Raw genomic sequence first — 24585 nt, forward strand, 5'->3', positions numbered from 1 at the left:
CCCCAGGGCTTGTGGGGGGCTGCTCCTCTCTATAGCCCCACACTCTTGCTCCCACCTAAGCCCCCACCCCCCCGCCCCAGGCTGGGCCCAAGTCTGTCTGGAAGCCACACATCTCCCTTCCTGCCCTCTCCTGCACCGCGTCCCCCCCCCGGCCCCCGCCGTTGCCAGCTGATTTCATTTGCCTGACGTTGTCGTCGTTGGCCCTACCTTCTCTGTCAGTGCCCCCCCCCAAACCCCCCCCCGGAGCTGGGGCCAGGCCAGGCCAGCTCCTCTGGCAGCAGAGCCGGGGCAGGTGACGGGCTGGCGTTGCAGCTGAGGGAGTGAAGAGGCGCCTGGGCACCGGAGCTGGAAACCCGGCAGAGGTCCAGTCAGAGTCCAAGTAAGAGGGAGCTGGTGCGGCTCTGCTGCCCGGGGGACCGGGGCTGCAGGGAGGGCTCAGGCAGGGCCGGGCTTGGTGCACAGGACTCCCCGCACGTGGAGGGGCTCGTGGGGAGCGGTTGCGGGCCCCCTCCCCCAGGCATCTCTCTACTTCTTGTAGTGGGCTCCAGTCCTGGAGTCTGGTGCCGGTGTGAGGGACAGGAACATGGCCTGGTGGGGACCCCCTACACCTACCCCATGTTCCTGACAGGAGCCGGAACTACCCCTCAACCTGTCAGCCATGGGGGAGATGGAACAGCTGCGACAGGAAGCAGAGCAGCTCAAGAAGCAGATTGCAGTAACCCCACAACTCTCCCACTGGGGGACCCCAGAAAACATGGAACCCGGGCCACGAGGGAGTGTGGACCGGGGTGGTGGGCGGGGGCGGGGAGGAGGCTGGCTTTGCTCTTGAGTGAAACGTTAGGGACCCCTGACCTGGAAGGGACCAGAGACTTCCTGAACTTGGATCTCATATTTGAGGCGCCCCCCAAACCCTAGAGCACCAAGCCCACCTACCTCAGAGGCCCATGCACCCACTAACCCCACCTTGCCCTTATGCCCCCCTGATGACTGCTCTCCCCCCCAGGATGCCCGGAAAGCCTGTGCCGACATGACTCTGGCAGAGGTGAGACCTCCTGTCCCCCACCCCCCTCCCCCCCCGGGGCAGGGCTGGAGAGGAGTGGAGCGAAAGGGAACTCCCGGACCAGCAAGAGCCTGGCGCCCGAGCTTTAGTACAGCATGTCCTTGGAATGAGGAACGGCATTAATTAATTCATTCAACAAACATTTAGTGACATCTGCTCTGGGCCAGGCACCTTATTGGAAGCTAAGGATGCAGATGCTGTCTCAGTCCTCAACCATAAAATGAGAATGGTTATACCCCCTCACGGCATGGCGAGGATTTAGAGAGGGACGGCACTTTGTAAATCATAAAGCCCTTATAGAGCAGTTTTTAGTTTTCTAATAGTGTATGTCATCAATTCTAAAGTCACATCTTTTCAATTTTGACATCTCTGAGATCAAGATGCAGCCCAAAATAGATGATGCCTTACAATTATAATTGGCAGCATTTTTTTTTCTTTCTCAGTGATACCTGAAAGTATGGTGCTTCATAGAGTTGGTGTCATCTTATGTTGGATTAAATACATTAATAGTAAGAGTGAACATTGAGCGCTTTGCCGTGAGCCCAACACTGGGCTAAGTTGCTTCAATACATAATTTCATTTAATTTTCACAACAACCCCAGAAGTTGATGCTATAAACCTCGTTTTATGAGATGAGCAAACAGGCTCAGAGAGGGTAAGCGACTTGCTCAGGACAACAAAGCAAGTAAATGACAAGTCAAGGCCATCGACTTGAACCCCAGCCAAAATTGAGAGGCTGGATGGAGTGTAAGGGACATAGGACCACAAATTTCAGGAGGTGCAGCTCAGGGTCACGGGGCTGCCCTGGGTAGCCAGTGGAAGGGACAGATGTGCGGCAGTGTTGTGTGGGGCCGGGCTCCTAGCGGCTCAGGACAGCGGATGTGGCCCTCTCTTCCCAAGTCCGTGTTCAGTGACTTCACACGGGCAGCTTGAAATTGGTCAAGGTGGGAGTATTTCCATGATGGACATCACTCTCCCGCCCCCACCTCCTCCACTAGCCCATGCTGGAGAGATGCTTGTTCAACACTTGGCAGCGTGCCACTGGCCATGCCCGGTCTCTCCTACCTCAGTTTAAGCTGGCGCAGGGCAGGGACTTATTTCTCTAAGGCTAGGGGCCTGACCCCAGAGCCTGGCACAGAACAGAAACTGGTCCGAATCGGTGGCTGTGATGCTGACATCTAGGCATGTACCCTACTCACCCTGATTTCTAGTGCCCCCTTTTCTGCAGCTGGTGTCGGGCCTCGAGGTCGTGGGAAGAGTCCAGATGCGGACGCGGCGGACGTTAAGGGGACACCTGGCCAAGATCTATGCCATGCACTGGGCCACCGACTCTAAGTGAGGCTTGAGGCGCACCCGGGGCGGGGGGAGGCAGGAAGGAGAGGCTTGGGTGACATGGGGTGCCCTCTCCCCAGGCTGCTGGTAAGTGCCTCGCAAGACGGGAAGCTGATCGTGTGGGACACCTATACCACCAATAAGGTAGCTGCCTCCCCAGCCCTCCGTCACCCTGTGATTCCTTGGGGGCTTTGTGCCTCCCCTCCTCTACCCTCCCCACCTGGGAGCTCAGCTCAGGTCCTGCCTCTGCCCACCCTCCTGCAGGTGCACGCAATCCCGCTGCGCTCCTCCTGGGTCATGACCTGTGCCTATGCCCCATCTGGGAACTTTGTGGCATGCGGGGGGCTGGACAACATGTGCTCCATCTACAGCCTCAAGTCCCGTGAGGGCAATGTCAAGGTCAGCCGGGAGCTCTCTGCTCACACAGGTGAGTGAGAGACCCTCTCTTCCCGTCCCTGTTGTGAGAGGCGCAGGGATGTGGCCCTGCAGCCCGGGCGCTGTCCTCACCCACCCCCAGGTTATCTCTCCTGCTGCCGCTTCCTGGATGACAACAACATCGTGACCAGCTCCGGGGACACCACTTGGTGAGGGCTGAACCCTGTGGGTGCCGGGGCTTGGGGCGTGGCTCTGTCCTGGGCTTTCCGTGACAGGGTGACAGCCCCCCCTCCTCCCGGCAGTGCTCTGTGGGATATCGAGACTGGGCAGCAGAAGACCGTATTTGTGGGGCACACGGGGGACTGCATGAGTCTGGCTGTCTCTCCTGACTTCAAACTCTTCATTTCGGGCGCTTGTGACGCCAGCGCCAAGCTCTGGGACGTGCGGGAGGGAACCTGTCGGCAGACTTTCACTGGCCACGAGTCGGACATCAACGCTATCTGCGTGAGCTCCCCTCTGTGCCCCAACTCCCGGGACCTCCTCACCAGCGCCCCCCCCAACATCCTTCATCCCTCCCCCAGCTCCCTCCCCGCCTCTTTATAACTTTCCTGGTTGGAATGATTTCATCTTACAGAAAGGTTGGGAGAGTAACCCAAACAGCTTCCATCTACTCTTCACCCATATTCACTGCTGACATTTTTACTGTTGGTTTGCTTTCTCTCTCTGTAGAGGGAGGGAGGGACCGATGGAAAGACAGACACATACACCTAGATGTGGACATAGATATGCTTTATTACCTTTTTCTTTTCCTCTTTGGAGAGTAAGTTGCAGATATCATGCCTCTTTACCCCTTAAATACTTCAGCGCATATTTCTTAAAAACAAGGCCATTCTCTGACATGGTCACAGTATAATTCTTAAAATCAGATTGAACAATGACACAATATAGTCTACAGCCTATATTCACATTTCACCAATGATCTCACAAATGTCCTTAATAGCCGTGTTTTTTTTCTGTCTAGGAACATGCATCGCGTTTCCTTGCCGTACCTTTTCAGTTTCCTTTAAACTGGAACCTTTTTTCTACCTTTCTTTGTCTTTCGGGGCCTTGACATCTTTGAAGAGTGCCACCCAATTTTCTTTAGGCTTTCCGTCCCTTTGAGTTTATCTGACATTTCCTCGTGATGAGATTCAGGTCACACATTTGCACTTGGCCCTGCACGTCCACACCCTGATCCAGCCCGGAGCCCGGAGTCGGGGACAGCCTCCGCCCTTCTAGCCATGTGACCCTGGGCAAGCCACCCGCCCTCCCTCAGCCTCGCAGCGTGCAAATAATGCCTGCCTGCTTGCAGGGTGGCGAGGGACCGAGCAACGAGTGTCGGGCGGCCAACTGGCATGCAGATGGCTGGGATAAATGTCAGAAATGAAGAGTGCTGGGGAAGGGCCGGGCAGAGAGGCTGACGGAAAGTGCTTGCGCTGGAGCCACCAGGGCGGGAGCCAAGGAGAGGGCGGGAGAGGTAGTGGGCCGCCCGGGGCTGAGTCCTGACTCCCTTGCCACCTGTACCTCAGTTCTTCCCCAACGGAGAGGCCATCTGCACAGGCTCGGACGACGCCTCCTGCCGCCTGTTTGACCTGCGTGCAGACCAGGAGCTGACTGCCTACTCCCACGAGAGCATCATCTGTGGTATCACATCCGTGGCCTTCTCCCTCAGCGGCCGTCTGCTCTTTGCAGGCTACGACGACTTCAATTGCAATGTCTGGGACTCCATGAAGTGCGAGCGTGTGGGTAAGGGCCGGCCAGCAACCCCCCCGCCCCCGCCACCTCGGCTGGAAGGACCTTCCTACTAGCTCCCCTTTTTGGGACCCTCTTTCTACTGCTCCTAATTACTGGATGACTCTGAGCTCTAGCCCTAGAATCCAATCCCCCTTGGTTCCCAACCTAGACCATCATCTCTAGTGGCCCTTCTCCACCGCCCAATGCTCTAGTTGCTTCCTGCCAAAGGAGCTCCTGTGTCACCCGAGACCTGGGGACCTTGAATGTCCAGTCACTTCTGGATTTCCAGGGCCTCTGAAGTGTCAGGGGCATCCACTGGAGGAAAGGGCAATCTCAGGGAACTTTAATAAGCAGAATCAAGGAGATCTAGCGTGACCCCAACCTTGGGGCTTAACTAGGACCACCCTGGTCTGAAGCTGAATCAGATAGTGTGGCTTCTCTTGGGAGAGGCCAGGCGCTGAATGAAAATAACACTGGCCAGAGAGTCAGGATCCAAATTTGAATTCTGTTGCTTAGGATCTGAGGGCCCTTGGGCAAGTCACTTCTCTTGGGGCCTCAGTCTCTTCATTTGGAGACTCAGGAATGAGACTAAAGAGCAACCTCCCCATTTTCTAGTGCCCATCAAGGTGCTCCTTGCTTTTTTCATAGCACACCGACACTGCCAACCTCACCTGTCCCTCCCGGCCCCCCACCCCGCCCTCCACAGAGACTGGCCTCAAGAGAAACCCTGCCCCTTAGGGTAATCCTCGTTGAGTCCCCACCAGAGGCTGAGTCCATGGCCAATCTAACCTAGGATTCCTGCAGACACACATGCACTCTCTGCCAAAGCAGCATGGGCAAACAGGCTGACTCCTCTCTCTCTTCCTCAGGCATCCTTTCTGGCCATGACAACAGGGTCAGCTGCCTGGGGGTCACAGCTGATGGGATGGCTGTGGCCACTGGCTCCTGGGACAGCTTCCTCAAAGTCTGGAACTAAGGAGGCTGGAGGAGGGGAGGTAAAAGGCCATGAAGACACTCAGTTGCCCCCTCCCTGCCCAATTTTCTTTTAAGATTTCTTTAAGGTTTTTTTCTTCTACACCCCAGCTGCCACTCCCACCCAGCTTTGTCCTTTGAGGGCAGCAGGGAAAATGGGGGTATGCCTTTGGGAGGCAGCATCAGGGACACAGGGGCAAAGAACTGCCCCATTTCCTCCCATGGCCTCCCCTCTCCATGGTCCCGCAGCTTCTCCCTCATTGGGCAAGGACAACTGACCTCTCCCTAGCCCTTGGCAGGCCTAGCAGGCTTCCAGTCTGAGGCCCCAGGCCCTGGAATTCCTCCCCCAGAGCCACTACCTTTGTCCAGACCTAGGTGGCAGAGGGTGCTCAGTCCTGTGACTATGGCTCTGGCACCACTAGGATCCTGGCCCCTTTCTTCATGATTTCTCCCCTTTCTACTTTCTTTATTTCCCTCCTAAAGGACCTGCAATAAAGTGTAGTGCCCTGGTATGTCTGTGATGTTTGGCTTCTGCCCCACTTCTATTCCAAAAAGACACAGGCCCAACTTAAGTAATAAGGTATTACAGGTGCAGCGATTAAGGCTGGGTACCAAACAGCTTGGGGGCAGAAAGTAGGGTGGAGATGAAAGCCCAGGCCTCATGGAGAAGGCATAAGACAGATCAGAAGGTATTCACCAGGTGGCCAGCAGGACATACTCCCCATCTGCGGATGTATGCGTATGTATAGGAAGGTTATGTTGAGAAAGAAGCAGATTACAGAAGACCTTGAATACCAGCGGAGACTTTATCCTAAGGGCAATGGGGAACCACTGAAGAGTTCTGAGCAGCGGAGTCACATGGTCAGTTGTGCTTCTCAGAAAGGTCACCCTAGCGGGCGGCGGGTGTAGGTTGATGAAATGGTGGGAGGGGAGACTGGAAGGAAACAAGGCAGGAGGGAGATGGCAAGAAAACAAGAGCAGGGGCGCCTGGGTGGCTCAGTCATTAAGCGTCTGCCTTCGGCTCAGGTCATGGTCCCAGGGTCCTGGGATCGAGTCCCACATCGGGCTCCCCGCTCAGCGGGAAGCCTGCTTCTCCCTCTCCCACTCCCCCTGCTTGTGTTCCTGCTCTCACTGTCTCTCTCTGTCAAATAAATAAATAAAATCTTTAAAAAAAATAAAAAAAAAGAAAAAAAGAAAACAAGAGCAGGAGGGACGCCTGGGTGGCTCAGTTGGTTAAGCAGCTGCCTTCGGCTTGGGTCATGATCCCAGGGTCCTGGGATTGAGTCCCGCACTGGGCTCCTTGCTCAGCGGGGAGCCTGCTTCTCCCTCTGCCTGCCGCTCCCCCTGCTTGTGCGCTCGCTCGCTCTCTCTGACAAATAAATAAAATCTTTGAAAAGAAAAAAATCAAGAGCGGTAGGACAGGGGGCCAAGGAAAGGGATGGGGAAGAGATGAAAGATATAGAATCACCAGAATTTAGTGCTAGGGTATGGGATATTAAGAGGGAGGCATTCAAGATAATGGCCAAACTTCAGGTTTGGGTAACGGAGGGTATAATCAGGGATAGAGAATACGGGATGAGGAATAGCTTTGGGGGAAAGAGCAGAAGTTCAACTTTAGATAAACTGAGTCTGTAGTGCCTACAGGGCAGCTGGATAAAGGTCAAGGCTAGCTGGAGGGACCTGGAAGTTACCAGAATATAAATGAATGATAGCTAAAGCCCTAGAAGTGAACACCTAGGGAGAGCAAGAGAAGGCCAAGGACAGACCTCTGGGGAACCCCAGGTTTAAGGGAAGCATGTGAAAGAGGCTTGGAGGACAGGGAACCCGAGTTCCTCAGGCTGTTTTTCTATATACAGAAGCCCACTGCCACTGCAAGGTTTAGGTAGAATACTTAAAAACATCATTTAAAACCACTTTCTTTAATATACAAGAAACACATGAGACACAAAGAGAGCCCAAAAAAGCACTCAGTCCCCGAGCTGGGAGTTTGGTGGTGGAGGGGGGGGTGGGTGGGGTTGAAGACAACAAGCCTTTCCAGTCTCCCAGGGAAAGATGGGGTTGAGGGGACGCAACATCACTAGGCCCCCGGTGAAGCCAGTGCTGGGGCCATAGTCGGCCTAGTTCTCCACCAAGTTTGGAAAGTGCTGATTTTCCTTGTCCTGGTCCTGGCCCTGCTCCCACACTCGGCCTCCAGTTTTCAGAAGTCGTCCAGTTCCCAGAACGGCCCCTTCCTTTAGCTCCCTAGCATTGTCACTCAGGGGAGAAGGCCGCTTACCCTGCCAAAAGCAGTGTGTGAGTTGGAGCAGGGAGGGACATTCAAGAGAGCGAAGATTGGGTAAAAAGGCTTCCCACCCTCTACCCGGGATTTCTTAGTAACGGTTTTCACCCTCTCTCCCTTTACCTGTCGTGGTGTCAGAGTTCCAGGGGAGTTGTCATCCTGTAGGATTGTGAGGGGAGATCTCCCTATTACCTTGCCATTTGCTTTCCGTCTATTGTGCTTAGAACCTAGGGTGGGTAAGGAGTTAAAGCCAAAATTAGGGGCTTACAGTTTATTCCTCCTACACTCATCTGTGGACATTATCCCAATTTCTCTTCCCTCTACCTTGCCCTTAGATTCTGTACCTGAAGATCGGGGAGTCTCAGGGTCTCTCAAGGGCTTGTCCGAGCCCTGGCTGGCCATGGGGGTTTCTGAGGGTTGTCCTGCTTCCTCCTTGGAGAACACCTGCTTGGAGGGGAGCTCAGTCTGGCTCCAGGGTGGCATCTGGTCCTCAAGGGAAAACTGGGTGCCCAGAGGCAAGTCCAATTCAGAAGATGAAGTTGCCTCTAAGGGCAGAACAGGCTCTGGGGGCAGATTCGGTTTGGGGGCTTCGGTCTCAAATACTTCACTCAGCTGTTTCACCCGTGGGCTTGGGGGTTCTAGAGGGGAGAAGTCAAGTGAGATAGTGACCCTATGTTACAAACCATTCAGCAAGGAGGAAAAGACACAGGAACTTTAGGATTCATGCCCTGGTGGGTGAGGGATTGGGAAGAGAGAAATCAAGGTGAGAGGAGAAATGTTGAGACAAGAGTGAGATTGGTTCCAAGCAAGAGGATGGAGGCTCCTTTAGGAAGGAGCTCTCAGAAGATGGCTTCACTGGCCTAACTCATGGATGCTAGGTGACAGCCTTACCAAAATTCCCTGGGCCCACCATTTACCTCCGCTGCTGGTCTTCATAGGTGTCCGTGCAATGCCAAGGGTAGGTGAGCGGGGATCTGAGTCTTGGGCCTGACTGGGACCCTCCAGCTGCTCCCCTGCTGGCAGGTTTGGCTGTGGAGAGCTCTCCACCTGGTAGAACCAAAGGCTACAACAAGTCTGCACCCTGACTCTTTCTTCCCTCCCAGGTCTCTAGCCCCAGGTGGATATTCCAGGCAGGCACTGTCAACGCCCCTCAGGCATTCCGCCTACCCCATCCGGATTAAGAAAGGAAAACAAGGCCTCAAATTAGAAAGAGGAGGAGGGCGTGAGGGCTTTCTCAGTATCAGGTTAGGCAGAGGCCCAAGAATTCCGACTCTGCCTCCCCCACCCCGGCCCGGAGTACCTGGATGGGAGTGCGCAGGATGCCGGCGCTAGGTGAACGGGGGTCCGCCACTCGGGCCAGAAGCTTGTTGTGCGGCGGAGGCCGCGCCGGAGTGACTGGGGCGCTCTTGGCTGAGCCCATCCCAACCGGGAAGAATAAGGTGGGGCAGGGCCCGGCCCGGGGCGAGGAGGGGACGCCTGTGAGAAACGACTCAGGTCTCAGCCATTACCGCGACCACGTCTGACCTCTGACTGCAGACCACCCGATCTTCCCGGTTCCCAGTCGAGGAGCCGTCCGGCCGCTGGGCCAGAGGCCCCTGTGAAGATAATGACTGGTGCAGCTGACAGGCCGGCTCGTTCCGGGCCCGCTGGGCCCTCTAACTTACTCACCAATTAATTCGAATCACTTACCAGGCCCCGATTCGTCTTTTGGGCGCACAGCAGCTCGAGCCTCAACTCCCGACGCCGAGTTTCAAACCTCCCGCCACGCCCCCTGCTTTGACTCTATTGGTGGAGCGGACGCAGGCTCCCATAGGCCTCCTTGTGAAACCCGCCTCCAGTGCAGGAAGCCATTGGGCTGGGACGACGTCTACCAGGAGGACCATTGGGCCAATGCGCAGCGGCTCGGCTTGTCCGGGGCTGACGCCGCCCCGATGAGGGGACTTTTGTTCCGCAACGGGTTCCGAGTTGTCCGTCGTGAGACTCTGAGGAGTGCCAGTCTTCGCTTTTAAGACCTTCAGTTTCTAAAAAAACTAGTCACGACATTTTACGCGATTTTGTACAGATCCAGCTGGAGATGAAGTTGTGAAGGTTTTTCTGAGGCGACAGAGATAGTAATCCTTATTGGTTGACGGAGTTATCAATCACTCGACACCAACCCTCTCAAACTCCGCCTCATTGGACAGCCCCTTTTCAAATACCAAGAATACAACTGGCCTTCTGTTTTCCGATTGGACAGGACCCAGGAAAGTTTCTGGGATTGATTGGTTTAAAAAACCGTCAGTTTCTGCTCTTTGATAGAAGACACGCGAAGGGACTGTAGGGGTCCGGGCATCCAAAACTCGGGGACCCACCTCACTGCTCTACATGCGCTCTGCCCTTGGGAGCGTGGGATTGGTTCTTTCGACCATGGTTGCATTAGAAGCGCTTTTCATTGGCGTTAGCCAAGAGTAGGGCAGAGGGCGGAGCACTAGTAGGCAGGCTGCGTCCAACTGCCATTCTCGCGCGTCCTCCCTTTAGCGCATGCACCTAACGAGTAGTGCTCATTGGACGGCAAGCCTAGGGGGTGGGGGACTGGGAACGGTGGGAGCCGCTGTGTGTGGAGGAGCTGCTGCCGGTGTCATGGCGGAGCTGAGTGAGGAGGCGCTGCTGTCAGTATTACCGACGATCCGGGTTCCTAAGGCTGGAGACCGGGTCCACAAAGACGAGTGCGCCTTCTCCTTCGACACGCCGGTAAGCCCATTCCCCACGCCCGCAGAGAGCACGACTTCCTTCCATCGCCCTGGTCATTCTGCCGGGGCCTGCAAGCCTTGGGCTACCGCCTCCCTGCGATGCACCATGGGACTTGTAGTCTCCCACGCTCCTCCCTGCCGTTGCATTTAATTAGCTGGAGATGTCGTGTGACTACCGCCCCCGGAAGCCACCGCGCCCGCCTCGCCCGTTCCCCGTCTCGTGGAGCACTGTGGGGATCGTAGTCGCTCTCTCCTCTCATTGCCGTTCCAAGGCAGAGGCGCATCCCGATCGTCGGACTACATCCCCCAAGTGGACCCCTGCGAAAGCCTGGGAGTGGGCCTTGCCTGCCGCGCACGGCTCTCCGGGTTTTGTAGTCTCGTGCCGGAGGGATGGGGCGACCCCGCACTGTTCCGGGCCGGAGTTAGGGTTGGAGGGTGGGGACTGCATTTCGTAGGCGCCTAGTAGTCTGGAAGGGACCGTGAAGAAGGCCAGTTCTGAGAAGGGCCAAGTTAGAGAGACTCCACCCGTGGTTAATGTGGACAGGGGGCGGGGAGGTGGGTCATTGGTGGTAGGGAGGAGAGGAAAGAAGGGAGGAAAGCTATAGTCTTTTCTCCTTTGAGGTGGACCTGTGACTGCAGCCCCCTCTCTTTTTCCCGCCCATCACAGGGAGCAGAGGGAACCCTTTTAAAAGTATTCCCAGAGACACGGTGTCTTTCGTGGAGGATACTAAGACCCCTTTCCCATCCCGCTCCCACCCTTGACTAGTTAGACAAAGCCTCCACCCACACCATGCTTCACGTTTTGCAGGCTCCACCCGGAACCTCTCTTCCTGCAGTTCTGCCTTCCTGTGTCACCCTCAAGCGGAGACTAGCCTTTGGCCTGGCCAGAGTCTTAACTGAGAGGGCAGCCGCCTGGTTGGGATCCGCCCCCATCTCTACCCCTCCCGACCGGCGGCCGCTGGGCCCTGCCCAGGGTGTTCAGCCAGAACAGCTCATGGCTGGGAAAACTGCAAGTCAGAGTGGAAAGGCTTCATTAATGCATCGCCAGTGCTGAGTATAGCAGCATGATCTAAGGCCCAGTTCAGGATCATCACTGTGATTTGTGGTTTGCTTGGTTTGCTAGGCTTTGAGCTGAGCCTCAGACAATGTGCTGCTTCTCTGGAGTCTGGCTTTGGCAGAGCTAAAAGAGGATGGCTCAGAGCAGAGCTCCAGGGTTCCCAAGGCTTGGGGAAACCAGCGTTTATTTCCAACAGAGGAGTTCGGTTACCGCGGAGCTCCCACATGCCACCCAAGTTCATCAAGTGCAGGGCTTGGTGAAGCACTGTCTTCCTCAGGAGGGAAAGGTTTTTCTTAATTACCAACAGATGGTAGAAGTCAGTGGCTCCCTCTTCACACTCCTGTTTGTCTCTCCTTGGTAACTGCTTCAAATAATCCAAATGGTGTTTTTTGTAAGCTTGTTATACTTTCCTTCTCTCATCCCAAGTCAGGAGATCTCCAGTGTGGCTCAGTTGCTTTCCTAACCAACTACCAGCATGTTTGATTATCTTCAAATTGGCTTCATGGTGGAAGAGAGCTTATTTGACCTCCCTGATGAAAAATGTTCCATTTGCTCATCAACATTGTAATCCACACGGTCTAGGGAGTGGTACAGAGCAATCTATGGGACCAAGAACTAACTGCCTTAGACAGTGCCCTATTTTTCATATCACAGCAGAGAATTTTTCAAGGCCACTGAGGCGTTTATTCAAGGAAGAAGATGCCTGTTGTTGCTTGGATCTGAGGGAAGACTCTTGTTTTCTCCACTTACCTCCTCCACCTTATCCATCACTATTCACAAAGGCACTGGCAGACTTGTTCTGTTTTAGAGAAGCTCATCCTCCCTCCTTAGCCGTGATTTAGGGTGGACCCTTGTCTTTCCCTGTTTTCTTCCTGGGTTATATGTATTTTAGCGGTCTTAGCAGGTGTTGCTAGATTATTCTACAGAGGGAATGGCTTTGAGGTTGGCAGTTGATGGACGTCAGTGGGGATTTAGTTATTGGTCAGAGGGGAGGCAGCAGGGTAGTGGCTGGAGAATGCTGGTCTTCATGTCCCTGTCAAACTAGGCCCAGGTATAGCAGTGAGCCCCAGACAAGGCATTGTTTTGTTTGTTTGTTTGTTTTAAAGATTATTTATTTATTTGACAGAGAGAGACACAGCGAGAGAGGGAACACAAGCAGGGGGAGTGGGAGAGGGAGAAGCAGGCTTCCCGAGGAGCAGGGAGCCCGATGCGGGGCTCGATCCCAGGACCCTGGGACCATGACCTGAGCCGAAGGCAGACGCTTAACCGACTGAGCCACCCAGGCGCCCCCGCACAAGGCATTGTTACCCTGGAGCCAGGCTTGAGCAGGAAAGGAGGGAGAACCCTCAGCATGGTCCACGGTTTGACGACCTGGTAGGGTGTGCTAAAGGAAAAGTCTGGGCTTGCTGGCAAGCTCAGGAGCTGGGTGTATTGTTCAAGTTTTAGAATCTCAACTCCTCCAGTCCGGAAAGTTTTCTGAGTCCTGGAGATGAGGCAGGGTTTGTCATTGTGTCCCTGGTTTAGGTTCTGTGTCTGACATGCAGGCCTTTCTTCTCCAAGGAAAGGACCCCTTTTCCTTCTGAGTATAACCACTGGCACTGGAAGTCCATGGTATTTGATTCCTGTTTACCTCAAGGAAAGAGGTAAAGGGGGGCGCCTGGGTGACTCAGTCTGCCTTTGGCTCAGGTCATGATCCCGGAGTCCTGGGATTGAGTCCTTTGTTGGTCTACCTGCTCAGCGGGGAGCCTGCCCCTCTCTCTCCCGCTCCCTCTGCTTGTGTGCTCGCACTCTCTCTCTCTCTCTCAAGTAAATAAAATCTTAAAAAAAACAGAGAGAGAGAGATAAAGGGAGTTCTCTATAATTGATTGGAAGGCTCCAAAGCCCAAAGAAGGAAGAGGAGTGATGACCGACAGGTGTTGCTCAGCCCCTGGTACCCTTGGTTGTTATCAAAGTCATAGGAGACTGGGGAGAATCTTTGCCATGCACTGGGTCCTAAAATGCTCAATGACTTGCCAAGAGCCACATGGTGTTGGAGAACAGAGCTTTTCTTTTGGAAACCGGCAGTGTCTGGCCCTGGGTCTTGGTTTCCGCACCTGGCCAGGCTTCATCCTCCCTGTGTTTTCTCCCCTGCTTCTTGTACTGCAGGAGTCTGAGGGTGGCCTCTACATCTGCATGAACACATTCCTGGGCTTTGGGAAACAGTATGTGGAGAGACATTTCAACAAGACAGGCCAGCGAGTCTACCTGCACCTCCGGAGGACCCGGCGCCCGGTAGGGACAGGGCTGGGGCAGGGCCTGGGGATATTCAGGCGCAGGCCCCTGGGCCTCCATTTTGAATCTGTCTCTTCTGTTCTGACCTCCTATTGGCCTCAGTTTCCCTCTCTTAACCTATTTCTGTTGGTATCATTAGAACTCAGCCCCCGTGTTTTTTTAGCTCCATTCCCTTCTAAGATTAGCCCACTCTGTCCTGTCTGTCCTCCCCATTTGCTGATGCTGGCCCTTCCTGCGTCGTTGCAGAAAGAGGAGGACACCACTACAAGCACTGGAGACCCCCCCCGTAAGAAGCCCACCCGGCTGGCTATTGGTGAGCGCCATCACAGTCCTGTTCTTCCTGAGCTGGTCTTCCCCGCTCTTAGACGTTCTAGGAGAGCCCTAAAAGAATGGGCCTGATCAGTGGCCCACAGTGAGATGCTGTGTCAGAGGAGGGACATTTACCGGGGGTGGTTGTCCTACCCTCCCTCCTCTTCCCTGTTTCACCAGGCATGGAAGGCGGGTTTGACCTCAGCGAGGAGAAGTTTGAATATGATGAGGATGTGAAGATTGTTATTTTGCCGGATTACCTGGAGATTGCCCGGGATGGGTTGGGGGGACTGCCTGACATCGTCAGAGATCGGGTACGAATACTTTCCCACCCTACCAGGGTCTCTAGGGCAAGCGGGGCCTGAGCAGTGATGTCTTGGGCAAGCCCTGAGAGAGCTGGAGACTGAGGGGCTAGAGGGGCAGGGGAGGAGGGAGGGCTGGGTACCGTCTCTGACCCTCTGCTCCCCCCAGGTGACCAGTGCGGTGGAGGCCCTGCTGTCGGCTGACTCGGCCTTCCGCAAGCAGGAGGTGCAGGCCTGGGATGGGGAAGTACGGCAGGTGTCTAAGCATGCCTTCAACCTCAAGCAGCTGGACAACCCTGCTCGAATCCCTCCCTGGTGAGGCCTGGCCCTTCCACCTTGGGGCACAAGCCCCAGAACAGGGGGTTCTGGTGGGGAGAGGGTCAGGAGGGGGACTGGGGAAGATGAACTCAGCAAAGGGATGTCTAGGGGAGAGGAGAAGAGAGCGCTCTTGGACTGGCAGGGGGCCAATCCCATGACCCCTGACCCCTATCTCAGCTGACTTTCTTCTCCCTGGGTTAGTGGCTGGAAGTGTTCCAAGTGTGACATGAGAGAGAACCTTTGGCTCAACCTGACAGATGGCTCCATTCTCTGCGGCCGACGCTACTTCGATGGCAGTGGGGGCAACAACCATGCTGTGGAGCATTACAGGGAGACGGGCTACCCGTTAGCTGTCAAGCTGGGCACCATCACACCCGATGGAGCTGGTACTCCCCCCCCTCCCCTCCCCCAGCTCCCTCCATGCTGAAGTGCGTCTGAACTGTTACTCATTGTATATGACACAAATAACACGTCAATACGTTCTCTTGATAAACAATGAAAATACCGCAGATGAGACTAAATCTTCAGTTTACCCCCCAAACCCAGTCCCTTTCTTAGAGGTTACCAGCATTATCTGTTTAGCAAGTATCCTTCCAAACCCACCTGACCGTAGCACCTTACCCTGCGTGGTAGAGTCACAGGTAACTCTAGCCCTCGTGCTCTTTCACCCCATCTTCCCAGCCAGCCAGTCTCCGGAGGGCCCGTGACTTCACTGCTACTCAGGGCAGCCCAGGGGGTTACCTTTACCGGCCCATCCTTCTGTCCCACCAGTGCCCCTTCGGGGCAGGGAGTGCGATTTGGTGGCCAGGCCCAGCCAGAGCCACCCCTTCTCACCCTGCTCCTGCCTCCTGCCCTAGACGTGTATTCCTATGACGAGGACGACATGGTCCTGGACCCCAACCTGGCTGAGCACCTGTCCCACTTCGGCATCGACATGTTAAAGATGCAGAAGGTGAGGTCCCCTCCAGCTTCAGATTCTCCTCATCCCTGCCCACTGGGCCCTTCCCAGCCTGAGGCTGAAGCAGCGCGTCCACGGCAGCTGCCACAGTTATCCCAGTCCCCAAGACATTTGCTCTTCCTTTGAAAAAGCTTCTAGAATCATTCATTCATTCGTTGAATACTACTGAGTACCTACTATGTGCTAGTCACTGTGTGACTAAGACAGAGTACTTACATTCTAGATGGAAAGGCAGACATTTATCATGTGCTCAGGCAAACGCGTGAATTAACCACAAACCGATGGGTGCTGTGAGAGAGACATAGAGGGGCGCCTGGGTGGCTCAGTGGGTTAAGCGTCTGACTCTTGATCTCAGCTCAGGTCTCGATGTCAGAGTTGTGAGTTCAAGCCCCGTGTTGGGCTCCACGCCCAGCGTGGAGCCTACTCGATAAAAAAAAAAAAGAGACAGAGACAGGTGTTGCAGAAGTGGTATACAGCCGGAGGACCTGGCCGGTCGAGGGGATGGAGGAAGCGATGCTTGAGTGCAGAGCTGAGGGGTGAGAAGGAATGGAAAAAACACTTCAAGCAGAGGGACTCGCATTCATTTCTTCCTGCCACCAGAGCGGAGGCCTGATGGCTCACAGGCCTCGGGGACAATCCCTCGTGGCCTTCTGGAACTGGGACTGGGGATATCCAGTGTGTCTCCTATGTGAGAGTCCATAACTGAACACATTCGAAGCTCCAGCTGGGGACTGTCCTGGACCCTGTGAGGGATCAGTGTGAAAAATCCAGGACTGAGTTTCCCACTGTGTCTGAAGTGCCCCTTCCCTTGCAGACGGACAAGACGATGACAGAGCTGGAGATCGATATGAACCAGCGGATTGGCGAATGGGAGCTGATCCAGGAGTCAGGTGTGCCACTGAAGCCCCTGTTCGGGCCTGGCTACACGGGCATCCGGAACCTGGGTAACAGCTGCTACCTCAACTCGGTGGTCCAGGTGCTCTTCAGCATCCCCGACTTCCAGAGGAAGTGAGTGGCACCCCCTCCCAGTGACTGGACCCCTGACCCCGCCGCTCTGCCGGTCGCTGGCCTCTAGGCACAGTCCTCCCTCAGCCACCGTCAGGACTTCTGTGTTCTGGCACAGTCTTCGTTCCCGTGACGCTGTGGCTGGCGTACCCCCATCAGTTAGAGCAGCCCTGTTCCCCGGCCCCACGGGCCCCAGAGAGGGCAGAACACCGAACCCCAGGGCGCTCCCTGGCCTCCTGACTGACTCAGAGGGAAGGAGGTGCTCTTCACTTCAGGCCAGTGACAGCAGATGAGGACCTACCGTGGCCATGTAGCACTTGCGGGGGAGGGGAGGGCCTGGGACACCAGGAGAGAAAAGGCCCATTCTGAGCAGAAAGGAGTCTGCCTTCTAACTGAGAAGGACTCCATGCATACGTGGAAACTTAACAACGTGTTGACCTGTTCCGTCCCATAGAGTGGGAACTGTCCTTACCCTTCTCCCAGGCTGCCTTCTCCCCTCCCCTGGCTCGGTCCTGGGAAGGAGGCCGGGAAAGAAGGCAGCGGAGTGCACCACATGCTGGCATAGTTGAGAAGGGGAGGAAGGACAGGTTGCTGGGAAGACATGGGACTCCGTGGTTGAACCACGTAACTCCCCACTCTGGAGGGAGCCTGTTCCCTGAGCAAGTGGATAATACTCCCTCCCCTTTCCCTTGGAGCCCATGCCATTGTGCCTTCAATTATGCTTCCCTTGGCTCTTAGGTATGTGGATAAGCTGGAGAAGATCTTCCAGAATGCCCCGACGGACCCTACCCAGGACTTCAGCACCCAGGTGTATGTAGCCAGGTCCCGTGTACAAAGGTTCTCGAGAGCCTCGCAGCCCGTACGCCTTCTGTCCTCCATGATCGCCTGGAGTGGGCAGCAGCGTGGGATGTTTGCCTCGGGCCATGCTGTCTGCCTTGAGTTGGGCTCCTGGGGACTCTGCAGTTTTTCACATTGTAGAGGGTTGCCTAAGGGCTGTAAGCAGGGCTTGAGTTGGGGCGGAAAAGGCCCAGAGAGAGGGCAGATGATCATTAGTGGGCTGAAGCTAAATAGTTCTCTTGGATGTTAACGCAGGGCCAAACTGGGCCATGGCCTGCTCTCGGGAGAATATTCCAAGCCAGCACCGGAATCAGGCGATGGGGAGCAGGTGTCAGAACAGAAGGTGAGTCTGGGACGCTATCCCTTTCAGGCTCTGGAATTAAGGGGAGACAGGTCTGGGAGATGTCTAAACAAGGCCCCTTGGTGGCCTCTTGAGCCCCAGCTAAATCGCTGCCCTGGCTCTCTGCCTAGGAAGTTCAAGATGGCATTGCCCCTCGGATGTTCAAGGCCCTCATCGGCAAGGGTCACCCTGAGTTCTCCACCAACCGGCAGCAGGATGCCCAAGAGTTCTTTCTTCACCTCATCAACATGGTGGAGGTAAGGGCTGGGCAGACGGCAAGGAGGCACTCCGCACTCCCTCCATCTGTCTGCCGCTCTCACCCTTCTCCCCCCTGCCCGTTCTGTCCGGTCAGCCCCAACCAGCCCCGCCCCTGGGCCCCGGGCGTCTGCGTGCACTGGGCCTTCCCTGAGGAGAAAGCTAAGCAGTGATCCTTATACCTGATGGGCTTGCAGCCGAATGAAGGGTACACGCAGAGCAAATGAGATGAAGATGCTTATTGCCTGTAAAGAAAAACACCAACACGTTCCCCCACGGTCTCCCAGTGCCATGATGGGGCTGGGAGGGGAAGTTGATTAGGGAAGGATCTACTCTTGCACCCGCGTGCCTCCTAGGGGCAGACTCCCTTCCGCTCCTCTCTCTCCCTGACCCCCCTAGTGGCCCTTTCAGGCCCCCATCCCCTTTCCTGGCCGCGCCGACCTCCCCACACTGCCTCTTTCCTATAGAGGAATTGTCGGAGCTCTGAAAACCCTAACGAGGTGTTCCGCTTCTTGGTGGAGGAAAAGATCAAGTGCCTGGCCACAGAGAAGGTGAAGTACACCCAGCGAGTGGACTACATCATGCAGCTGCCTGTGCGCATGGACGCGGCCCTTAACAAAGGCAGGTTGCTCTCGGCCTGGGTGCAGGGGGACTGTGGGGCCTAGGCGGGGTGCTAGGACACCTTATGGGAGCAGAGCCCACGGTGTGCCCTGCTCCCCCAGCCAGAGGTCTGGAGCAGGGGCCATCTCGGGGAGGTAGGGTCACCCTTGCTTGTCAGCGCTGTGCTGAGGATGAGAGGCAAGATCGTACATACCTGTGTCACGGGGGTTTGAGGTGGGGGCAGCTGACTTGGTCACGGCCATCGGGCCAGCCTGGCAAGGCTAAGGAGGGCAAGAGGCAGTGGCCTCTGAAGGCCTCACCCACCAATTCTGCCACCAGAGGAGCTTCTGGAGTATGAGGAGAAGAGGCGGCAAGCCGAGGAGGAGAAGTTACCACCACCGGAGCTGGTCCGGGCCCAGGTGCCCTTCAGCTCCTGCCTGGAGGCCTATGGGGCCCCGGAGCAGGTGGACGACTTCTGGAGCACGGCCCTGCAGGCCAAATCAGTAGCTGTCAAGTAAGTCCTGTTGGTCTGCGCCTCAGGCTTCGGGCCACTCTCAGGGTGACCCCAAAGATACTCTCTGCCTCGTTCTCAGTCTTTCGGCCCTTCTCAGGGCCGTGTCCGTTGGGGCTGCTCATCATCTGGCCCCAAGGGAAGGGAGAGTTCCCAGCAGCAGTCGACGTGGATGATTGCCACATTCCCTTGTTCTGCCCCGATCACTCCATCTTCTCCTGTGGGACAGGGTCACGTTTTCGTGCAGCTTCTGTCCACTCGTGCCCTCAATCTTGGCAAGAGCAAAGGCACAGTCTCCGTTTTGGACAGAATTTGGATTTCTAGCAAACAGCCTGAGTTTGGGCCTCATCCTGTCGTTGGCATAAGCTTGAGATCTGAAAGAATGCTTTGGTCTCAAGGGATTTCAGCCATTTCCCCTCCTCACCCCCCCCTTTGACAGGCCCCTGGCTTCTGCCGCTCCTTGTCTGCAGATGCTCTGATGCCTGCCCAGGGCAAGATAAGAATATGGAGTATCTTCTGGGCTATCAGGTCTTCTACCCACGAGAGGCTGAACCCCAGGGTGGGGGTCTCAGGAGAGGAGAACTGTGGGATTCTCTGGGTACCAGGACATTCTCTCTTCCCTAGGACCACACGATTTGCCTCTTTCCCTGACTACCTGGTCATCCAGATCAAGAAGTTCACCTTCGGCTTAGACTGGGTGCCCAAGAAACTGGGTATGGTGGCTGGGATGAGTGAGGGAGGTTACGCAGAAAATGCGAGAAAAAGAAGGGGCCTTACCGTGTGTAAACTAGTGATTCTCCACCTTTCCTGCAAAGGAGGGAAACATAACCCTAAATGTTTCAAAATGAGCCGAGTTTGAAAAGCACGGACTAAAAATATGAAGACACTTGATTTTACAGTGATGATTACAACCAAAAGCGGTTTTCATAGTTTTACTTTTGTACTTGGTAAAAGGTTCTCATTTAGATAATCTTGAAACGGTTCTCGTGAGTCTTACAGCCCCTGATGACTTTGAGAACTCCTGATTTCACTTCGTGTCCTAGATAAGTCGAGACCCACAGAGGTATGAGATCATTGTGTTGTACAAGTTGGAGGCCCCCGTCCTTGTCCGTAGCGCACCTGAGGCAGATCTAGGACTAGAATCCAGGCCTCCTGATTCCCAGGCCCACCATTACATTACACGGGGACCCCTGCAGTTGGTACCGCTCTGAGCAGCTCCTTATTCCAGAGCAGTGCCAAGGTGTGGGGCAGGGCCTTGAGGATCCCCGAGTGCTTTCTCAGGGAAGGCCCCAGGGAGCTGGGGAGGTGACCCTTTTCCCGCCGTTCCAATTACAGATGTGTCCATTGAGATGCCAGAGGAGCTAGACATCTCCCAGTTGAGGGGTACAGGGCTGCAGCCTGGGGAGGAGGAGCTGCCTGACATTGCCCCACCCCTCGTCACTCCGGATGAGCCCAAAGGTAGCCTTGGTTTCTATGGCAACGAAGACGAAGACTCCTTCTGCTCCCCTCACTTCTCCTCTCCAACATGTTAGTGACTCTTCTTCCTGCCTGTCTCTCTCCTTTGCTGATGGGGGTCTTCTCTGCCTGCCTCCCCTTGACCCTGTCCTTCGTGTTTCTCCTGTCCTCCCTTTCAAATTTCCCCTGCCCTCTTCTGATGGACGTGAGGGCCGACGAGGGCGCTCCCAGCCACATTCTCTGTGTGGATGGCCGTAGCCCTGGCCGCTTGCTTCTCTGCCCTTGTCACCTCGGCGCGTGGGGGTGGGGAGAGGCAGCATACTCCAGAAACGGGGCCCATTCTGTGAGAATGGGCGAGGAGGGGATCCACGGGAGAGCTTTAGCCTCAGTTCTGTGTCTGTAGTCCTGCGGCCCCCACATGATGGCGTGCCGCCATTTTAGTTCTGGAGCAAGGTGCCAGGCCTTGGAAAGAAAATGCATGGAACCGGGGTTGGGGGGATGGTGTTGGGAGAGGGCCAGAGGGCTGGACCGTGGGAGGCAGGAGGAGCAGATAGTGGCCCAAGGAGTCAGGTCACTGTGCCCTCACTTCTCCCCCCACAGCACCCATGTTGGACGAATCGGTCATCATCCAGCTGGTGGAGATGGGCTTCCCTATGGATGCCTGCCGCAAGGCTGTCTACTACACGGGCAACAGTGGGGCTGAGGCCGCCATGAACTGGGTCATGTCACACATGGACGACCCAGGTAGGCCGGGGTGGGCGGCAGGGTGGAACAGGGCCCCTGTCCTCCCCCACACACACTTCAATCCCTTCACCCCCGCAGATTTTGCAAACCCCCTCATCCTGCCTGGCTCCAGCGGGCCTGGCTCCACGAGTGCAGCAGCTGACCCCCCACCGGAGGACTGCGTGAGCACCATCGTTTCCATGGGCTTCTCCCGGGACCAGGCCCTGAAAGCTCTTCGGGCCACGGTATGGGCTGCCCCTGGCTGAGGACCGGGGGCCGGTGGGAAAGAACCAGGTGGGGTGAGGTTCCATCCTTTGTGAGCCAGACCAAGGACCACTGGTGTGGGACGGCCGAGGCTTGGGCTCCACCCTTTCGTGGCTGTGCGGAAGGAGGGGAGGCCTTCACCGGTGGTCTTCCTGGCCCTGAACTTGTTGGAAAGAGTAACGCTTCCCTCCTCTCCAAGAACAATAGTTTAGAAAGGGCCGTGGACTGGATCTTCAGTCACATTGATGACCTGGATGCAGAAGCCGCCATGGACATCTCGGAGGGCCGCTCAGCTGCCGACTCCATCTCCGAGTCTGTGCCAGTAGGACCTAAAGTCCGGGATGGGCCTGGAAGTGAGTGTCCCTGGGAAACAGGATGGGCCGGCGGAATCTAGCCGGTCTGCTACCAGCTCCTCATTCCAAGGCAGCTCTGCTTCCCTCAGGGGGCAGAGGGGGCAGGAGCTTCTTTCCACTGACATGGCTTCGGAAGGCGGGCTTCTAGGAGGCCGAGACAGACTTGTGACCCAGTTGCTGCCCCCCGGTCCCTGAGTTTGGGCTGTTAGATGCATCTTTGGGCTGGCGCTCAGGGACCCCTCTCTTTGTCTCCTCTAGAGTATCAGCTCTTTGCCTTCATCAGTCACATGGGCACCTCTACCATGTGTGGTCACTACGTCTGCCACATCAAGAAGGAAGGCAGGTGAGGGGCTGGCAGGGTACATCCTGAACCGAGGCGTGCTAGTGGGGATGAGTGGGGGCATCCTGGGAGTCCTTAGAATATTCGCGGGAGAAGGTAAAGGCCTGCTGGATGGGGGGGGGCGTAGAGACAGCAGAAAGTGATAGAATGCCTGACAGCAGGGATCGGCAGACGACAGACAGCCCAAGGCCACCTGCTTTTCTAAGTAAAGTTTTAATGAGCATAACCACACTTACTCACGTATGTATCGTCCGTGGCTGTTTTCATGCTGCAACAGGAAAGTTGAGTAATTGTGTCAGAGACCGGATGGCCTGCAAAACCTAAACTCCTTACTGTCTGGCCCTTTCCAGAAAACGTTTGCAGACCGGGGTCTGACAGGAACGGGCGGGGGTGGCCGTAGCGGGACTGGAGGATTTGAAGACTCGAGCAGGGAATGGGATTGGGGTGCTCCCTTCAGGCAGGTAGCAGCTAGCCTGTCGATGTGGGGGCCCAGGCTGAGAACGTTGGGAACCTTCGCGCCGGAATCACTGGGATCAACTCCAGGGGCTATGTCAGAGACTTAAGGTGATGCAAAGTGGACGCCCAGTCTGTTCTTCCTTCTCCACCCTCCCCCTCCCCTCTTCCCCAGATGGGTGATCTACAATGACCAGAAAGTGTGTGCCTCTGAGAAGCCACCTAAGGACCTGGGCTACATCTACTTCTACCAGAGAGTGGCCAGCTAAGAGCCTGCCCTGACCCCTTACCACTGAGGACAGGGGACGGACCATCTGGCATGAGGGATAGGGGCTGAGGGATGGACTTCAGCCACCCGCTCCCCTGCTCTGTACCTTTTTTCTTTTTGTCCTCAGCAGCAGGGAAGAAGCTAGAGGCCATGGGAAAATGGCCAAGCAAAGCGGGGGACACTCGAGAGACTTTGGGGATAGAGCAGGAAGGGGATGGGAGGGGCCGGCCACCTGTCTGTGAGGAGACTTTGTTGCTTTCCCTGCCCCTTGAACCCACAGTGCTCAGCTTCTCTGTGTAATCCTGCCGGCCCCTGGTGTGGAGGGGGGCTTGTTTGTGTGTGCGTGTGGGTTTAGCTTCGTGCAGCCTCTTCCACAGGACGGGGCGTCCGGGCCTCCCCTCCCTCTTTGTGTTTGCTCCCTGTGTGGTCAGGCAAGGAGGGCTGTGAGGGAAACGGGGATCCCCCTCGCCCTCCGGCCTGTCTTTCCCCCACCCTGTCTCTTCCCTGCCCTTCTCTGGAAAATGCCAAAATACACGATGTGAATAAAAGTACAATGGCTAAGTCGTGTCCTGTTTGGGACCTTGAGAGAGACTGATCTTGCCTGGGGCTAGCAGGAGAGCCGCCTCTGCCCCTTGCCCCCCTCTGCCCCCTCCCTGGACAGTTCTCTACTTTCACTAGTTGTAGAGCTCTTGGGAAATGGGCTGTGAGATGAGGTGGGGCCAGCACTGGGGCAGTAGAAAAAAGCTGAAGGGTGGGGGCTGTCAGACCAGGGGCAGTGGAGTGGGGTGACACAAAGATGAGGGTGGAGAACTCTGTCTTTCCTCCAGCAGTCGCCCCGGAGGGGTCCCAAGTGGGTATTTCCCAACTGTCTCAGGTCCCCTAGGCCCTGCAGCCACCGTGTCGGTGAGCCAGCTGGAGCAGAGAGTGGGACTTCCCGGGCGGGGTGGGCGTGCGGGGGCTCCGTGCGGGCCGCCCCTCCCGCTCGGAACTCTGCTACCGGCCCCGTAACTGTGGGACTGCCCTCCCCCGGGTAGGTCAGAGGTGCCCGCCCAGCGATCGGGGATGCAGCTACTCCGACGGGGGGAAGGGAGGTCCTTTTCTCAGTTGGAGATGGATGCCCCCTCAGAGCTCCCTCGGCCCCGGCCAGCAGTGCCATCTCAGGCCAAGCAATCGGAGCCCAAGCTCCCCTTGGAAGCACCCCTGGCCCTCTGGGGGGCTGTGGTCGTGAAGTGGGGCTCCCCTGAGTGCGGGTTCTCGCCCCCTCCCAAAAGCCAGGCAATGGGGCCGAAGCGCCTGAGCCCCCGGACGCCCCTGGAACGTTGCTACAATCGGGGGGGTCACGTCAGAGCATTGCGGCGGCGGGCGGCGGGCGGCGGGCGGCGGGCGGCGGGCGGCGGGCGGCGGGCGGCGGGCGGCGGGCGGCGGGCGGCGGGCGGCGGGCGGCGGG

The 24585-nt window shown here is 56.3% G+C and overlaps 3 protein-coding genes and 1 long non-coding RNA gene across 5 annotated transcripts; 2 read left to right on the forward strand and 2 right to left on the reverse strand.

Moving 5' to 3' along the window:
• The first annotated feature begins 658 nt into the window (after positions 1–658).
• Positions 659–5549, forward strand: GNB3 (G protein subunit beta 3). Its single transcript, XM_028120969.1, has 9 exons — positions 659–715; positions 1004–1042; positions 2289–2395; positions 2473–2536; positions 2657–2819; positions 2910–2976; positions 3070–3271; positions 4336–4552; positions 5410–5549. The coding sequence occupies exons 1-9, from the start codon at positions 659–661 to the stop codon at positions 5514–5516; spliced, it is 1023 nt and encodes a 340-aa protein (XP_027976770.1). The 3' UTR covers positions 5517–5549.
• Positions 5550–7419: 1870 nt separating this feature from the next.
• Positions 7420–10299, reverse strand: CDCA3 (cell division cycle associated 3). The gene is made up of 6 exons (XM_028120970.2): positions 9480–10299; positions 9091–9266; positions 8708–8837; positions 8135–8428; positions 7914–8017; positions 7420–7788 (listed from the first exon to the last, which is right to left on the reverse strand). The coding sequence occupies exons 2-6, from the start codon at positions 9208–9210 to the stop codon at positions 7630–7632; spliced, it is 807 nt and encodes a 268-aa protein (XP_027976771.1). The 5' UTR covers positions 9211–9266; positions 9480–10299; the 3' UTR covers positions 7420–7629.
• On the forward strand, positions 10091–23699 carry USP5 (ubiquitin specific peptidase 5). Of its 2 annotated transcripts, none has more exons than XM_028120966.2 (20): positions 10091–10520; positions 13722–13847; positions 14094–14160; positions 14337–14470; positions 14628–14773; positions 14978–15162; positions 15634–15728; positions 16549–16742; positions 17478–17549; positions 17832–17919; positions 18048–18173; positions 18639–18792; positions 19111–19285; positions 19907–19995; positions 20618–20809; positions 21338–21481; positions 21560–21705; positions 21924–22077; positions 22336–22420; positions 23046–23699. In XM_028120966.2, exons 1-20 carry the CDS (start codon positions 10311–10313, stop codon positions 23137–23139), a joined length of 2676 nt encoding a protein of 891 aa, XP_027976767.1. In that variant the 5' UTR covers positions 10091–10310; the 3' UTR covers positions 23140–23699. The 2 variants fall into 2 exon arrangements, with proteins under 2 accessions (XP_027976767.1, XP_027976769.1); XM_028120968.2 differs by having other exon boundaries at positions 10092–10520; positions 20618–20740.
• Positions 15989–19694, reverse strand: LOC148163686 (uncharacterized). Its single transcript, XR_015768819.1, has 3 exons — positions 18986–19694; positions 18354–18416; positions 15989–17949 (listed from the first exon to the last, which is right to left on the reverse strand). It is a non-coding gene; the product is annotated as an uncharacterized LOC148163686 (long non-coding RNA).
• Positions 23700–24585: the final 886 nt, after the last annotated feature.

The sequence above is a fragment of the Eumetopias jubatus genome, unplaced genomic scaffold (assembly GCF_037043125.1).
Source record: "Eumetopias jubatus isolate StellerSeaLion01/CBP00866 unplaced genomic scaffold, mEumJub1_p1.0 scaffold_8, whole genome shotgun sequence".
Classification (NCBI taxonomy): Eukaryota; Metazoa; Chordata; class Mammalia; order Carnivora; family Otariidae; genus Eumetopias; species Eumetopias jubatus.